The sequence below is a fragment of the Poromitra crassiceps genome (genome assembly GCF_964638095.1).
Source record: "Poromitra crassiceps genome assembly, chromosome: 13".
NCBI classification, from domain to species: Eukaryota; Metazoa; Chordata; class Actinopteri; order Beryciformes; family Melamphaidae; genus Poromitra; species Poromitra crassiceps.
Window position 1 is genome coordinate 23,746,613 of NC_139644.1, and position 18,571 is coordinate 23,765,183.

The following is an 18,571-nucleotide window of genomic DNA, read 5'->3' on the forward strand; positions in this document are numbered from 1 at the left end:
AATGCACTAAGATTTTAATTACAGCTCATCTTTAGTTCAAATTGGCTAAGCGGGCTCTGTCTGTGTCCAGGCGGTGTCAGTCATGATTTGTGACATAAGTGATGTCATCAGTGATGTCACTTGAGCAATTGTGATGTCATCAGTGATGTCATCAGTGATGTCACTCGAGCAATTGTGATGTCATCAGTGATAAATCCTTCCTGGCTGAGGATAAGTGGTCAGAGTATATTAGGGAGAAGAGGACAAGGGTGAGTTAAGGGGAATTTTTTTTTTATTTTTTTTATTTAACCTTTATTTACCCAGGCAAGCAAGTAAGAACAATTTCTTATATACAAAAGCAGCCTGACAAAAAGCAAGGGCCTTTTGGGGGAAGGGGGTGGGAGGCTGAAATAAAAACAAGGTTATATAAATACAAGTAAAAACTTACAGTAATAATAGGAGCATACTATATACAAACACAGGCTACAATAACAATATATGAGAGAGAGAGAGAGAGAGAGAGAGAGAGAGAGAGAGAGAGAGAGAGAGAGAGGAAGAGGAGGGGGGAGGGGGTGAAGGGGCAGGGAAGGGAGAAGAGGAGGGACTGGGGGTATGTGTGGTGGTTGGGAGGAGGTCAACAGGTACAACAGTCGATTACAATCTGTTGCAGGTTTTGCTTAAAAGCAGTGAGGGATGAGAGGACCGTGAGTTTGAGGGTGTTTTGTAGAGTGTTCCAGTCATAAGCTGACGCAAAGCGGAAGGCACTGCGGCCAAAAACGGTGCGGACTTTCGGAACGGAGAGTCGGATGAAGTTACTGGATCTGAGATTGTAGTCGGAACTGGAGAAGTGTAGAAGGGAGGAGAGGTAGAGAGGAGTTTTGCCTAGAATGGATTTGTAGATGAGCTGGAGCCAGTGAAGAAGCCGTCTGGTGTGAAGGGAAAAGGTAGAAAAGGTAGTTTATATACAGTACTTTATTTAAAAAAAGTTTACTTCTTGAATTTTAAACCCTCAAGTTTGCTTCTGTTGCTGTGGAAGCTCAATGCCCTAAGATTTTAATTACAGCTCATCTTTAGTTCAAATTGGCTAAGCGGGCTCTGTCTGTGTCCAGGCGGTGTCAGTCACGATTTCACGATTTGTGACATAAGTGATGTCATCAGTGATGTCACTTGAGCAATTGTGATGTCATCAGTGATGTCATCAGCCACCCACCGGTTATTATTATGTGATCGAGACAGAACTGGGAGTGCCTCTATTGACCTCCATCTGCCTGCTGATCCCACATCAGGACTGTGTGTGGGACATGAGTCTTGTGAGAGTCTCACAAGAGTTGAGATTTCAGCTGTAGTGGATCATCAAGCCGCCATGTTTTGTTTGGAGTAACAGGATGGCTGGATTATTTGCCTGATTTCGAGAATAGAATATGGACAATGCATTTGAATTCGATGGTCGCCCTTATTTATTTGAGTGGCCTGGACTAATGCTGCTATACAGATGACAAAACTGGACAACAGGAGCCTCTGGAAAATATCCTGCTCTGGCTAGCCGGACATGATCCAGACTTCATGTTTAGAAGAGGCTTATCTCTACCAATGTGACAGAGACGGACAGCAGACAGAGACAGGGTGAACACGCTGCTGCAAGGTAAATACAGCGTCCATTTTCTCTCTCTCTCTTTCACAATAACATTCTGAGCCTGTGTCCGTTGCAAAAACAAGCTTGTTTAGTGGACGTGCGTGCAGGCTGTGAGGCACGAGGGGCATGTGGGCGAAGCAACTGAAGCGATCTTGGTGAATACTGCACCAATTTCAAAAGATTCTACTAACATTGACTTAGTTATACATAAACAGATATGAAAATAAGGCCCAGGTTAAAGAATACCGAAATTCTCCTTTAAGATGCTGACTCACTTGGCACTGAGCAGCACTGAGCCGCATCTTTCAATAGGTCATTTGATTCCCTAGTTGGGCAATCAATTATTAGTCCAGTCAGGGCCGCCGCATATCTTGCCTGGGCCCGGGACAAAATGATCCCATAAGGCCCCAACCCACCTCCATCCAATTAAATTACACAATTAGACATCTAGAGGGCCCTCCAGGGCACCGCTGGTGCGAGGGGTCAGTTGTGTCCCGCCCCCCATCGACACCCCTGAGTCCAGTATGAGCCTGTGGGTTGAGAATTGGAATAGACATGAGTGAATAAACATTTGAGCATAGAACAGCTTTTCTGTACACTTTGCTGAAATGATTAGCAATGACAGCCTGCCAGAGAGCTTTGATCAGACTGCATGAGTGATGCCGCAGCTGAAGCTGATTACCATAATTAATCAAGATCAAACGTAGTAGAGTGATCAGTTTTTGCTCCGTTCCTCTAATCCTCTCGGGTCATTTCTGGTTACAGTATCGAATGGGATTTCACGGGGGATCTCCATTCTTATCATATTCAGGGGAAAACCTTTTCAGATCTGTATCAGACACCTACAGTCGATTTTCTTTGTATCATCACCAGTAAACAAGAAGGTAGAGCAGAAAAGCAGCAGGTATTTGGCTCCCCCTGTGGACCAGGAGAGAGAAGCACTGCTCTACACTGGCTGTGATGTGGAGAACTTGGATTTAGATAAGCTCTCCACAGCAGCACAAGCAAACTGGATTAACTTAAAAAAAGTACACAGGCATGAGGCATGATCAGTTATGGGCATCCTCAGTGTTGTTTTTCACATTTCCATCCACACTGACTATGTTGACAATCATGCAATCATGCAAATTCATGCATAATCCATTATCAGGATAAATCACTGACATCTGAAAACCTATCAACCAGGCAGGCTGGAGTAGCTCAGTCCGCCTCAACCCAATTTCAACCTGATAAAAAATAATTATGTTTCATCTGAATAAGCGCTTCAATAGGATAATATGTGCTATTAGACTGTTAAATGCCATTAAGGTGTTATCAATCCAAAGCCTATTTTTTTCATCACCAGTGTGCTTGTGTTGCTAGTTGGGTGGGAGGATCGCTACAAGAGGAACAAAGCAGTATCTGATATTATCAGTGATCCGATACTGCCCTCTTGTGTCTACAGCAGTGAAACACTGCAGCAGCTATCTTGATTGATTGATTGATTTACTGTCATGCACTCTAGGTGCCCAACCCCCATGGGTTTACAAGATCAACTTCAACGGTTATGGTCAACCTCCTTGGTTTTGGTTTTTAGACTAAGGTTTTCAAAAAGAAAAAGGAAAAACATCTTGCCAATCACATCTTAAAACTTATGTTTCTAAGAAGCTTTTTTATACTTTGCTGTTTGGTTGTAATTTTTCTTTGTGTCTCATTTTAAATGTAGCCCATGTTTTTATAACTCATATTGTGATGTTTTCACTGCTATACATTCAGGCAGTCTCATCATAGACAGGTGGTCAATGGGTCAGCGTGGGGGAAATCCTCCTGTTTTCCCCCACGGCCACGCACACACACACGTTACCGCAAGTAACATGACCGACTCTATCTATCTATCTATCTATCTATCTATCTATCTATCTATCTATCTATCTATCTATCTATCTATCTATCTATCTATCTATCTATCTATATAAATACTTCATTATTATTATTATTTATATGAGTATCAATGAAATCTTCAGTGTGTTCTCAGGTGGGTTGACCATGGTATATTATTAATTAAATATATACAAACTCTGTATGAGAACACATTTAAATGTTGATTGCAGCACTCAATGTAATCACTCCCACATGGCACCACCCCCATTTTGCCTTTGTTTCAATGCATTAGATGATAATAGGGTCTGGGCCAATCACACTCAGTACTCAAGCTCTGGTTTATTGCATGTATTTATTGTCCAGGTACCTTCTAATGGTGATTACACTAGCTGGTGAACAGAAACAGGTCCAGGGTGATGAATGTGCGACTTCGGCTGTTGGTTGATGACACTTAAAATATTACATATTTACACAGAAAAAGGCGGAATTGTGACAAATATTTGAAAAGAAATATTTTGCAATAAATGTCTAAACAAAAATATAAAGCATAGTCTCTGGTCATGGTTGAAAAATCACATTGCAGACATCATTAGGATTGTAATAAAGGCACTATGAAGTTTATATACATTTCACTGATCTTAAATAAGGGGGAAGTTCACTTTTGGGGCTTTCACAGTAAGAATCATTTCAGTTTTGATACCCTCTATTGTGAAAGAAACAAGAAACAATGAAGATCAAACATGGTTGTGTACCAGCTTTGAAGATCATGGAGTCAAACTCTCATCATAAAACATGACAGAGTTTCTTTAACAGGAGCAGTGGATGGCAACACACTAGATATGTTAAAATTATACGGATGCGCAACTAAATAAATATAAACAACAGCATCACAAAAACAGCATCTCAGAAAAGGAGATATTTCTCACATTGGGTTTCTATGTCAACACAACACCCAACAATACAGCACTCTTAAATGTCCACTCCTCTCAATGCTTATTATATCGTAATAACAAACACTATTATTACCACGTTCCACATTGTGGACTCCAGCACAACAATGGACAAGGTGCAGAAAGATGGTGGCCAGTAGAGTGATGTCACCCGGGCTTCTCAGACCACTGTGCAATATGTACCAGGGGTGGAATGGTTTATGCCAAAAAGCTGATCCATTCAATACACAACCCTTTGTTTTAAACACATACAGTAAGTGAACAAATAGTATTCAGTTTAGTGACGGTTAGTGGTCTGAAAAACTATAGGCCTAAAGCTAAACTTGTTGGCGTTGTGCATGAACAAACATACTGGCTCTAGTAAAGTTAAATTGATTTATTTTGTATTTTTCACTTTATCTGTCAAATATATTCTAGCATTGAACTGTATTCTCTCTGAAGAGAGATACAACTCTGATGTGTGGGCAACACAGGCACACATATATTGCATTTCAACTGTCGCATCTTCAATGTCGCCTTTTTTGTAAGTTCAGGTTCGTTCAACTGTAGTATCAATTTGAAAAGACAAAATGCAAAACGTGCAACTATGTTAAAATGTTGTACTTTAACCAAATATAGAAAACGGCTGACTGTACCGTGTGCTTTGCCAGTTGTTAATGTCTACACTGTTTCAGATGGTTTTCAAACTGGATGTTGATATTAAGATGCTGGATTTTGCACGGCATCAGGAGGCTGCCATCTTGCACACCTCGTCCATCCCTTCAAACATTCTGTCATTCTGTGCAAGAGTTTCAACTTTGACACAAGGATTTGGATCAAGATCAAATAATAAGGGTTACCACAAAATTATAAGGAGCCCCCGTGTGAGGGTAAATGAACAGTGACAAGGAGACAAAGTGATGACATATTAACTACTTTCTACGACTAGTTTCTCTTTGGTGTAATGTGACCTATCACAAACGTAGGCACCAAATGTAGCTATATTAAGTTATGCAAGGCTACTAATTAGGCATCTGTTCTTAGGGCTGCCCCCTCTATTGATGAATCAACTGCTCAGTTGTTCAGGGTCATGGATGACTAAGAATGTTGTAGCTTGTATATTTTTCTTTCTGCATTATTCATATTTCATTTTGTAAAAATATCACCCCACAGATCACAAAAAACATAAATGTGTACCAAGTGAGAAATAAACTTTTTTCAGAGGGCTTTTTTATTAATTTTTTGCCTCCATCTAATTTTCGGGGGATTTTTATCATTATCGTGGACAATTTTATTGAACTTTTATATTAAATAAGCATATTGGTAAATAAACACTAAGAACCGCTAATATTTGTTTGAGCTTATTTTCCCATGCTGGAAACTGGCAGCAGGTCTTCCACTGTTTGCTTGTTGTTGTTTGACCCAGTGGTTTGTGCTGGTTGACATTTTCTTCTCTACTGCTAGCCAACATTTTCTACTGCTTATAGCGGTGTATTTGCTTGTTTTCTGGTCAAAAACCTGTGAAAAAATGTGAACAGGATAAAATCCAAAAAGGGTACCCCTAATCATCAGGGCTTTTTTTTTTTGTCGCTTCATTTTTAATTTCATGGCCATTTTAGGAATTGTCACTGACATTTCTGCCCTGAGTCCCTGCTAATTTCTGACCTTTAACACTAGATCACAAGGAGTAATCTGCATGACTACATTGATTTACAGGAGGGAATTAACAATCAGATATGTTGTTAAAATAGACATGGACAACTAGTCAACAAAAATCTCTTTACTTGGGGGCAGCCCTATAAAAACGACATGTAAACATGACGTAACATTTCAGTGTCTGGTAGCCCTCATTAGCTCCTATGTGGTTAGATAAAATACCAAAAATGCTGAAGCGTTCTCAAACCTGGTCCACAGGGGGAGCCAGAGTCCTGCTGGTTAATTGGTCTCATTCAGCTCCTGATTAATCATTTATAAAACAAGCAGGTAGAGCAGAAAAGCAGCAGGTCTCTGGCTCCCCCTGTGGACCAGGTTTGAGAAGCACTGCTCTATGCTGACTAGGCTTCTCTGCACAGCAAAGAATGACCTTCAGTATGCAAGTCTACAGACGGATACTTGCTCTTTCTGGAGCAAACTGGAACAACACTGAACTCAGAGAGCAATTGTGAATAGAGCACTTGACCTCACATACTGAACCTCAACCAGCGTTGTTCAGTGTCAAACTGTAAATAACTTCAAAAAACAAAACAAAAAGGTACACAGGCATGAGGCATGATCAGTCATGGGCATAATTAGTGTCATTGTTTTTCAAATTTCCATCCACACTGACTATGTTGACATGCATTTTACTAATCCATTATCAGGATAAATCACTGACATCTGAAAACCTATCATCAACCAGACTGAAGTAGCTCAGTCGGCCTCAACCCAATTTCAACCTGACAAAAATAACTGGTTTCATCTAAATAAGCGCTTCAAAAGGAGAATACAATGTTTGTGCTATTAGACCTTTAAATGTCTGAAGGGTGTTATCAATATCAATCCAACCCCCCCCCCCCCCCCCCCCCCCCCCCCCGATTTTCAATTTCAAAAACATTTCCACTGAAGTAGTTTGTTTGTCTGATCAGGACAAATTGTCAACAAAATTATTAACCGACTTGCATAGATATTCAAATTGCAATTTCCAGTCATATCATTCTGATAGTGTTATTGCATCTACTGCCAGCCACTTAAGATGAGGAAAACTTGAAATATTTGAACTATTAAATTCCTCACTAGACATTAAAATTGTAAGGGAAAACAACGGAAAGTGCATGCCCAAATACAACTGGACAATGTGCTTATGTAAACTGCTGGTCAGAACAGGATTTCTTTCATGCATTTAAGTTAATCCAAGGCAATTTTCTTCAAACATCATTGGGCTGGGTAGAGATAACGCAGTGGAAGGCAGAAGGCTACGTAAACGTAGCCGCTGGCTACATTTACATTCAGTATACAGTGCCCTAGAAAAGCAAGTTGCAGCCTACATGTAAACATAGTCAGTGTCGTATACTGTAATACAGTGAAAGTGCAACCTGACTGAGTGCCACATAACAAATTATAACAATAACAATACTGGTAAGTTGAGTGTTAAAAGCACTTGCTAGAGCATGGACATTACAGTTGCCAAGGGCAACAACAACAAAAATACAGCCCTGTTAAAGACCTTGATCATGTTGAACAGGGACAGCGCTCCTGCTTCAATAGGATTGAAAATGACAACCTTTTTTTAAATACTTAAATAGATATAAAATTTTGTTATTTTTTTTAAACAGACAAACTGTACACATCTGGTACCAATACATATAAAAAATTACAAGTGTGGTTACTTTAGAAAGGATACCTTCTGATACATCATATCAAAAATATGCAGCTTTAGTAGCAGTTTCGTAGTTCATTTATCTAGTCAAACTTTACAATGCTACATTACACTCCAGACAAAGAAGTGAATGAGGTCTTTTCTTCTAGTCCAATGTCAATGCAGTGGCACTGAGGGCATTTCAAGGTACAGAGCCTCAAAAGTCACTGGTTGCCCACAGTGACCACTGCACGCCCTTCCTCATCTCCTCGCCTTTCAACTCTAGATCCACTTCCACTGCATCGCTTTCTTTTGCGCCACTCCAGTCTCCCATTCAAACACTTCCTCTTAGCCATCCAACAGCTCCTCGGTCCTCCGAGCACTGACTTTTTAGACTCCTTCCTCTTCAACATCCGCTTCAATCAATTTTTTCAACTTTCCCAATAATCTTCTCCTCAAAGATGGGCAAGATAGCGTCATCTTCACGTACCTCTTCGAACACCACCCCGCAGTCAAACTCGTCGCTTACCTTCTTGAAATAATACCTGCAATTCGTTAGGAGTGAAAAAACAACAACAACAAAACAAAACAGTTAGATCTGAAGTTGAGGGTGGGAACAAGTTCAATCCTTCTAAGTTTCCTTCTAAGTTTCATAAAAAACAAACCTTTAATTGGCCCCATCAAGCCAACATGGTGCCAAAATGCATCATCAATCCAAGTTTTGTTACAATTGCATCAGTGGCGTCTGACATGTCACATTTGAGTTAGACTTTTGCCTTTAATTACAGCACCCTCACTAGGCCAATGAGAGTATTTTTTTAAACGGCAGAACCCAGTGCTAAGATACAACAGGTTTTGCAAAATTAGATCAGTAATGCAACAATTATGGCCTTTCAAAGTTACAAATCATGATATTTAATTGGATCTCTGTCAGGCCAATCAGTGTACATTTTTAAATGCCAGAACTCAGTGCTGAAATGCATTATCCCTGAACTCAGCGCTGAAATGCATTATCCCTGAACTCAGCGCTGAAATGCATTATCCCTGAACTCAGTGCTGAAATGCATTATCGCTGAACTCAGTGCTGAAATGCATTATCCCTGAACTCAGTGCTGAAATGCATTATCCCTGAACTCAGCGCTGAAATGCATTATCCCTGAACTCAGTGCTGAAATGCATTATCGCTGAACTCAGTGCTGAAATGCATTATCGCTGAGGTTTTGTCAACATTGAATCAGCAGTGTTTGATATCTCACGCTCAAATTGACCTTTAGCAGCCCTCTTTATGCCAATCAGTGTAACTCCTCAAACATTAAAACAAGTTTTAACACAAAAAGCATGCTACTGAAACGACTATCTACTATTGGCTGATCATTGTGGCAGATGATGTTACCCACCAACTTCTTGTACACTAGACTATGACATCCCTTGATGCAGGAGTTTGTGTGCCGGTATCTGTTTTGTGAGAGCTAGGTGCTATTTGCACAAGATTCAACCAACATACAGACATATGAGGCATGCGTAATAGAGCACCACATCTCTCAGATGAGCACATGCTGCCACCTTCAGATAGCTATATTATGGACTTATCAACCAAAAAAGGAAAGGCTCATACATCCTGTCAGCAGTTGGGGATTCCAGATATTTGGGGCTGCAACTAACGATTATTTTCGTTATTGATTAATCTGTCGATTATTGTCTTGTCTAATCGATTAGTTGTTTGGTCTATGAATTGTCACAAAATGGTGAAAAATCTCGAGCACTTTCCCTCCCAACGCACAAGATGACGTCCTCAAATGTCTTCTTTTGTCCTGACCAATAGTCCACAACCCAAAGATAATCAGTTGACTACAGAACGGGCAGAGCACAGGCGAAACCAAGGCTGCTATAGCGGCTTGAACTGCCGCGCTGCAACCGAACCGACCCATAACAAGTTCAGATATGCAAACAGAACGCAAGCTGTGTAGGTCGATCAAAAGCTTCACCAAAGAACATGGCTAGAGTCCATTTTCTCAAGAACAGAACGCAACGTTAGTCCATGAGACCAATAATTGCTTGGAAGCAACCAGAGAGCGTGTGTGTGCGCGCCAGGCAGACTCTGTGTGTCTGCTTGCTCATAAATTGCACATATCTTTTAAAAGGTGTTTTTGCACCAGGTGATGATGCATCTCTTTAACCATGTCCACAGTCCACACACATTAAATGAAACAGTCATGATCACAAAGCTCACCTGTAGCTCCCTTTCTTTGTTAGCAGCTCCTTGAACTGGCCCAGTGTGACGATCCTCCCCTTCACAGATGTCCTGTACGGGATGGGCTCTCCACAGAAGTAATACGCCACCGTAATGCTGTCACAAGGCTGCTTTTTACTCGCTTTATGCCTGCAAACAAGAGCAGAGACAAGGAGTGAGAACGTTTCCCACGTTTTGCATCTTTAAAGGATCATTTCCGTATTTGCTGGATTCACTTTTATGACTTTTGAAACGATTTTTTTTTACACGATTTTCAAAAGTCATAAAAGTGGTCCACGGACCACGTTTGTGAAGATGATCTTGCTATACACAATTACCACCCCATAAACTTTTGTTAACCACAGACCTTATTTCATGCATTTAAGCGAAATCCCCATTCTAAAACGCCATAGCCTTTCCCCCTGAGGATCCAACATGGCGGCGATTTCTGGTTAAGCCTACAAAAATACGTCATCCCTGCGGAGTGTGCAAAGAGAGTGACCATAATCAGGTTGACATGATTTTGTTTGTAATTGATTCTGTAAGACACAACAGCATGGCTACATCTTTCCAGGTTCATTTAGAAAGACTGTGAAATGTATATTTAGAGGGAACACTGTATGGGGCACGGGCAGGCAAACAGGGCCCAATAGGACACATCGAGGAGAAGAGTACTGCTAAGTACTGCAGAGCTAAATGAGCTGTACTGTCTGAGACATCACCTGGTCATCATGGGTGATGAATGCTCTTATCTTTGTCTGTTTTAAGCGGCGGTCAGCTCCACCTCTCTAACAGTCTTATGTAGCAGAAGATGGAGCATTTGTCTGTGATGGTACCAGTCAGCCAGGCACCAGCTAAAGGGGATGAGTCTACTTCATTGTTCCCTCTGACTAGGAAAGGCCCTGAAAAGATGATTGTATCAGTGGTGACTGGGTGTGCCAAATTGTACAATGAGACAATGTTATTCTTAGTGACCTCAGATGATTTTAGCCTGACATCATTTGTACCAACTTGAATAACCACATAACTGCGTTTCCTCTCACCACTGGCAAGTTATTAAATGTGCAGCTGCATCACCGGACCGAGCCCCTCGTACGCACTGGACATCAGCGAGTGGTCAAGTCACCAATTACAACGACATTATGAGATGCGAATGTATTGTTCTTATTTTAGCTATTGGCAGCTATGATGGTTGCAATGCTCCACCAACGGTTTTGTGTGTAGCTAGGTTTTGAGTCTAATGTTGACAGACATGTTCAGTACAACTGGAAAAAATAAAGGCAAACTCATAACTGAGTGATGTCAATGAGCAGGAGTTATTTAGCGCATCACTGCAGGGAACGTATGACACTCACAAAACTCACAATGTGCAATATATACACACACAATCGCTATTATATCATCAATCACTCACACAGCAAGCATTTGATGGAACGGTGGTGGGCAGGAGGAGTTCAATGTAAACCCAAACAAGCACACAGTTTTCACAATATGATACTATCACATGGTTAAATTATATTAAAACTACTTTGGAAACTGTTATGATCTGATATCAGAAAGTTATTTTTATCCAAATTTCACAAGACAATGGAGTTAGCAGCTAGCAAGCAGATATTTGTTTAGGTTTTCAATGTTGGTGTAGGTTGTCATATCAATTCTAGTCATCAAAATGTTTTCTTGGCTCTGTCGATGGGAAATCAGTAAAAAGAATAGGTAGAGTAATTATTGCATAGAGACAGTCCGCATGTCTGGGAATGCCCACAAAATGTTAAACGGCTGGCGCGCGAGTGGGGTAAAACCGCCCATATATCTCATGGGCTGACACCATAAGATGGTGCTGTGTCTCTAAACTACATGTTTGGGGGTTCTAGAGCAGAACACAAGACGTCTGCTCAGATGTACGTTAAATCCCCGATCGTGTCTGCCTGGGCTGGGCTATCCGCTAAATTCTAACTTTGCTGAATGGATAGAACGGGGGAATTTACCCCACCCTGACCACGCCCCCAGCCAGGCTGAGCCAGCTAAACCAGCGTCTATGACGAGACATGGCCTCAACCTATAGAAACATTTATGGTATTTATTGTTTCAGTTGCTTTTTGCCATGGTGATATTGTAGAATCGAAATTGATACTTGTTTTATTTATTTTTACCAAAATACAATATTGTATAATATAACAAGATTAGTAGCAAGTATTTTGTTGTCTAATTTTTAGTAAAAGCAAATGCACGAGTGCACTAAAAGTACGACATGGTAGAACTTTTCCAGATTCCAGTTATTGGTGCATCCTTAAATGGGGTACTGAAAGGTTCCTCTAGGGATACAATACTAGAAGCCAGCAGCCGCAGACTGCAGTGATCCAGACGCATGGTAAGTATTGGGGCACTGGGCAGCATGACGGCAGCTACACCCACTGGCAGCAACTGAGTAGCTGCCTTTCATCTGCCTCTTACACTGTCGCCCTGTTCCCCTCCATCAGTGAAGTGCCTGAAGAGGCAGCGTACCATCAAACAGAAAACACCTTTCTGACAGAACATCAAAAACTGGCCCTCTCCAATACTTTAGCACACACACACACACACACACACACACGCACACACACGCTCACACACACACACACGCACGCATGCGCGCACACGCACACACACACACACACACACACACACACACACACACACACACACACACACACCCACACACAACACACACACCTCCTCTGTGATCCTCTCTCTTCTTCACTTAAAAAAAACACACAGGTGTTGAAGTAAGTGGTGCAGGTTTTGCAGATCGGACCCTCCGTGTGTGTGTGCGTCGTGTGGGTTCATGTGTGCGTGCGTCTTTCACCGGCTTGGAGCCGAGCCGCAGCGTCTTCTCTCTCCACTCACTCTCACTTCCTTGTATGTTAGAACCGGGGGGAGGGGCCTAGGCTCAATCTAAATCTTGTTCACACACATCCCGTGCTCAAACACACACAGTCACTTATAGAAGTTGTGCCGTGGCGTGAGGTAATGTCACTAGCACAGTCCAATCTACTGATACGTTTTGCCCCATAAAGCCGGATCCAAGACATTAACAACAGGATGGGTGATAATCTCTTTCAATACTCTGCACTGCTTAGCTTAGCAACATGCGATGGACTAGCTACTGTCTTCAGCTGGTAAGGGACATGTCGAGGTCTGTGGACGCATAGCCCCACACATTCATGAATACAGACGAAACGAAAGCAGACAAGACATAACATTTAAACAAACAGGTGGGGTAGTGTAGGATGACATTCAAATACAGGATCCACAACACATTAGGGCCAATAATCACTCATTATTGAATATTGATTACTACGGTAAGTATCCTAACACCTCCATTTAGTAGCTCTACCAACAGTCTCAATTTGCCTACACACACACACACACACACACACACACACACACACACACACACACACACACACACACCACGGCACAGCACTTTGTGAACTGCCAATGATGAGCATGGGAAGTGAAGTGGGTTGCTGTGACCTAGGGCTGTACAGAATAGTTTGGACATTCGAATATTCGTTCATAATCCTGACATTCAAATTCGAAAATTCAGCGTTCGAATATCCATAGCCTTCTTATTGTGAAGGGTGATGATTGAACGAATAAACAACTAGAGCTTAATGTACATGAATGGTTGATTGAGAAAACCAGAGTTCATCCTAGTACACAATTTGTACTGTGTAATTCTCACTGCATTAAATTAAAGAAAGCTGATTTAACAAAAAAGACTAGCTCATATGAGGATCCCCCCCCCCCCTTTCTTTTTTAATGTCATGTCATTTTAATAGGGGTGTCACAATATATCGTCCCACGAAATTTCACGATAGTAAAACGTCACGATATGTATCGTTGAGATGAAATCGACTAAGAAAAGACTCGACTAAGAAAAGACTAAGAATCGAGAAAAATAGACTAAGAAACGTCTTTGTTTGTTGAAGCTCAATGTGTGGAAAGTAGTTCAGTTGAACAAGTCTCTGAAGAGACACATGAGAAGTTATACAGGAGAGAAACCATTCAATTGAGTTTCTGGCAAAACTGTTTACTTGACAGGAAAAACTGAAGATGCATAAAAAATAGATTAAGAAAAGTCTTGTTGTTTGAGTTTGAAGAAAAACTGAAGATGCATAATGAGAATTTATACTGCTGAGAAACCTTTTAGTTCAAAGTAAATCTAAGTGACGGTGTAACTCATTCTATTTCAAGATAAGCCTTATCTCCAATCTCATGTTTTTTCTAGTTGTTATTGTAATAACAATTTCCCACAACAGCATGTTTTGTATTTGTGCATTTCAAATAAAATACTACTTTTCCAGTCATATATTGTCATTATTCAAGTTTAAAAAAATATTGTTAAAATCGTATCATATCGTATCGTTATCGTGAACCCAGTATCGTGATACGTATCGTATCGTGAACTGAGTGTATCGTGACACCCCTACATTTTAATGATATCACGGCAGACATTTGAATATTCGTGGAAAAACCTCCATAGAATATTCGAATGTGGAAAAAAATATATATATATTCAGTACAGCCCTACTGTGACCTAAGGGTTGGGGGTTTGGAGGGGCTGTTTGGGGGGGAGGGGCTGGTGGGACACAGTGGACGTACTCAGACTCGGAGAGCTCGCTGTCAGAAACGGCGGGCACCACGCTGAGCGGGGGGAACAGTGCGGGCCTGACGGCAGTGCGACCCCTCTGGATCACCTCCATCACATACCTGAGGGAGCCAACAACCCCAGCAGTTAGACACAGACCGGCCTGGCAGGGGGGCGGGCACAGACACACACACACACACACCGACATCAAGCACTCACGCTTTGACACGGTTCACACATGCTGATATGCAACCACAATCGCATTCGATTCAGGAGTGGCCGACGAGAACGCTGCCATGATGAATGACAGCTTGTATGACAGATTTGCAGTATGAAAAAAAGGATAATTGTTTTATTTTGAAAAGAATAGCTACAGCTTCTTCCCTTGTTCACTGAGTAACACGGTTTCTGTTGAAAAACTAAACAGGGCAGATGCACATGTCCCTCTTACCTTTGCTTGGGCTGTAAGTTTCCAGACTTGATCCTCTCCTCCTCAAGCCGTCGACGTGCCTCCTCCAGCTGGGTGAGGGGGTTGGGTGCGGGGTTGGGGGGCATGGTGGGATCCTGGATGAAGGGGTGCGACGGCTGCACGTTGTTCCGCACCCACGGGTGAACCGACCCCGATCGCTCCGCCGAGCCAACCCGAGGTCCCTCATGGCCGGTGGTCTTCTTGGACCCTGTGGTGCTCCTAAAAACGCAACCGTCAAACAATCAAACTCAACAAAACAAGAGCACCCATGAAGTGCAGCAGACATTACTCACTTTGTGATGTCATCAGTGTGAAAATAACAGATAATCCTGACATTGGTCAATTTGCTGCAGTGTTTACCACTTGTGTTTACACATTTCCTCAATTTGTGACACCAATTAAAATAATTTGAGCTTGTAAAAAAGTCCTGCCAAGTTTCTCCAGGTCAGCAGGTTGTATTTATGGTGCCATATGACATGAATGCAGTATGACAGTACATGATCATTCTATCATCAGGCAGGGTTGCCACTCATTTGTAAGATACGTTTCAAGGACTTTTTCTTTTTATTATTACTATTATTATTATTTCTGATTTCCCTCCCATTTTCTCCCCAATTGTACTTGGCCAATTTACCCATGCTGCGCCGGTCGCTGCTCCACCCTCTGTCGATCTGGGGAGAGCCATAGACTAGCACCATGCTTCCTCCAACACATGCGCAGTTACCAGCCGCTTCTTTCCACCTGACAGTGGGGAGCTTCACAGGCAGTACGTAGCATGTGGGAGGAACACGCTATTCCCACCAGTTCCCTCTACCCCGAATGGCGACCAGAGGAGGCGCTAGTGCAGCGACCAGAACACATACCCTTAATCCGGCTTCCCACCTGCACAGCCAATCGTGCCTCTATGGATGCCTGACCAAGCTGGAGGTAACACGGGGAAGCGAACCTGCAACCCTTGTGTTGGTAGGCACTAGGCAGGGAATCTACCGGTACACTACCTGGACGCCGGCTGTTTAGTAGTCCTCACTCACCCATATGGGTTGCTCTTATGGCTGTTTAGTAGTCCTCACTCACCCGTATGCTCTTATGGCTGTTTAGTAGTCCTCACTCACCCGTATGGGCTCCTCTTATGGCGACCCGATTCTTTCTCTCCCTCCATCATCCACAGCAGGATCTTCTGGTTTCTCTCCATCTCCTCTGGAGGCACCGGCATGTCATAGGGCCGCACTTCCTCACCTTTCTTCAACGCTCGTTTGCACTGTGTGCCACCTTTGCTGCTGAACAATGGAAACAAGTCATGAAACATCCAGAAAAAAAATCACATCAGATAATATATCATATCACATCAATGACAACGTCTGCGTTTGGTCATACCTGTAACCCACAGGCTCCGTGGGGTTGGATCCCATGCCGTCAGCGTAGTTGCGAGTCTTGGCCCCATAATGATTCTGCTCCACAGTCCAGGCACGCATGGCTGCCTCGACCTCCGCCTGCTCTCTGGGCTTGCCCCCGGCCGTGTGGTGGATGTGGTGCACGTGTTTGTGGTGGTACAGGTGGCTGCTCTCTCCCTTGGGGCCGTGCCTGGCTGGATGTTTCCCCTGGCCCGACGGCAGCGGCAGTCCATTCCCTTTGCTGCCCGGGAAACCTTCCGGGGAGCGCGACTTGGGGGAATGGCGGCCCGTGCCCGGAGACTGGCAGCCGGGAGTCTTCATGACCCGCTGCACGTGGTCATCCAGGATGCTCTCTGGGTTTTCCTCGTGAGCGTCTCTCAGCGGAGGACCGTTGTAGGTGGTGTCAGCGTAACGTGAGCTGTAATGCTGCGGATAACCACCAGGTGGAGGCCTGTGACTGGGCAACGACGTGGATGTGGAGACGTCGGCGTCATCACCCTCCTCCTCCTTTTGTAGGAAGACATATAATATAAGAGCATCTATTAGTGTGGGAAAGGTAAGGTTTACCAGACCTGGGCATAAAGTGAATGAGGCAAAACAATTAAGCATTAGCAGAATAATTTATTTTAGCCTTTTAGGTAATTCATTTTCCTAATAGGGCTGAACAATTAATTAACAATTTTATCAAAATCGCAATATGGCCTAAATTGGAATTGAAAATATTTGTTAAAGGCAAAATGTGTGTCAAAATAAAATTTTAATTGTCATTGTGCAGAGATGTCCTGGCCTACACATCATACTCTACTACAGACATAAGAAAACATCTTTGTTTGGTCCCCAGAAAAATCTCCAGAAAGATCACGCCATAATCATTTTAAAATGTTTTTCAATGAAATGAGAATAATCATGTTAAAATAATCATTCCCTCGAATATCGTAAATCACATTTGCAATATCAGTCAACATAATCGCAATTAGATCCTCCCCCCAAATTGTTCAGAACCTAAAACACTTGACATAACAGGTTATTTCATAAGGACGCCGGCATATGTTGTATTAATTTCAACCTGCAGAGGGCAGATTTTCACAGTGTGTTAACTCGTGCCAAGTCATTCTTACTGCAGAGGCTTACAGGTACACCAAGAATAGGACAATATCAGTCAGATTTGGCAGCACTACGCATTGGCAGAGTGCACATTTGTATTGTTTCACCTTCAAGTGGAGGCAGTACAACAGTTCTGAGTGACTGACAGAAGCTGTTCCAGGGGGAGTCATGGGGTGGACTGGGAGGTTTGGGAGGGGCGGGGCTGCAGTTCAGCTTTGATATGTAAGATCAGTAGGATGTGCAGTGATCAAATGGATTAGAGATATGAAAGGAATAAGTGAGGCTTCTCACAGCCCACAGTCCCACACCATACCATCCTCAACAATTACTGGAAAAACCACAATTCTAATTTTGCTGTGATATATTGGCAAAAAGCACAAGGTCATCTCATATAACCAGGCATGCCAATAAATTCCATATACTCTCACCTTCAACCACTCAACTTTATTAAACCATGGTCATGAATCTGTTTGTAGAAAGGCATTGAGATGGACAGTTAGCGAAGTGCCACATAACCATGATGACATTCTGGGTTCAAATCCGGCCTGGGACCTTCTCTCACTTGATCCAATCTTTGCTGTCTTTCTCTACGCTCAACTATCACATCAAGGTAAAAAGGTCTCCCCCCCCAAAAAAACAAAAAATGTAGGCAACTGCAAATAATCATATCAAAAGCAGTAAAGAAACATATAAAAAATTAAGTGGTGGGTCACAAACAATATACTGGTGTTGTGTGTAACAGCACATCTGCCACTTCTTTAGGACAGTTAAATCAGTATTTGTGAGCATATTCTGTGGCTGGACAAAGTCATTCAAAGTCATATGTCATATGACACATGAATAACAGAATGTGAGAGTTTATATTCAGCGCTAGTCCCTTGGCTTCCTGCTTTATCCGACTGCAGTGATCAGCAGTAACATCACTCATAAAACTGAAGCTGCAGCAGTGTGCGCCATGTGGCACACTTTTTATTTGTAGCATTGTCCTGTACAAAGTCACTTTGGCAAAGAG

At 42.4% G+C, this 18,571-nt stretch overlaps 1 protein-coding gene across 1 annotated transcript in view; it reads right to left on the minus strand.

Annotated features, from left to right (window-relative positions):
* Positions 1-7,766: 7,766 nt before the first annotated feature.
* The window catches only part of axin1 (axin 1), a 32,144-nt gene continuing 21,339 nt past the window's right edge, over positions 7,767-18,571 (minus strand). The window contains exons 6-11 of the mRNA XM_083648721.1: positions 16,439-16,962; positions 16,177-16,341; positions 15,047-15,283; positions 14,610-14,717; positions 9,966-10,115; positions 7,767-8,280 (exon numbers count right to left, since the gene is read on the minus strand). Coding sequence (XP_083504847.1) covers positions 8,154-8,280; positions 9,966-10,115; positions 14,610-14,717; positions 15,047-15,283; positions 16,177-16,341; positions 16,439-16,962 — 1,311 coding nt within the window. The 3' untranslated portion in view covers positions 7,767-8,153. The remainder of the gene's footprint in view (positions 8,281-9,965; positions 10,116-14,609; positions 14,718-15,046; positions 15,284-16,176; positions 16,342-16,438; positions 16,963-18,571) is intronic.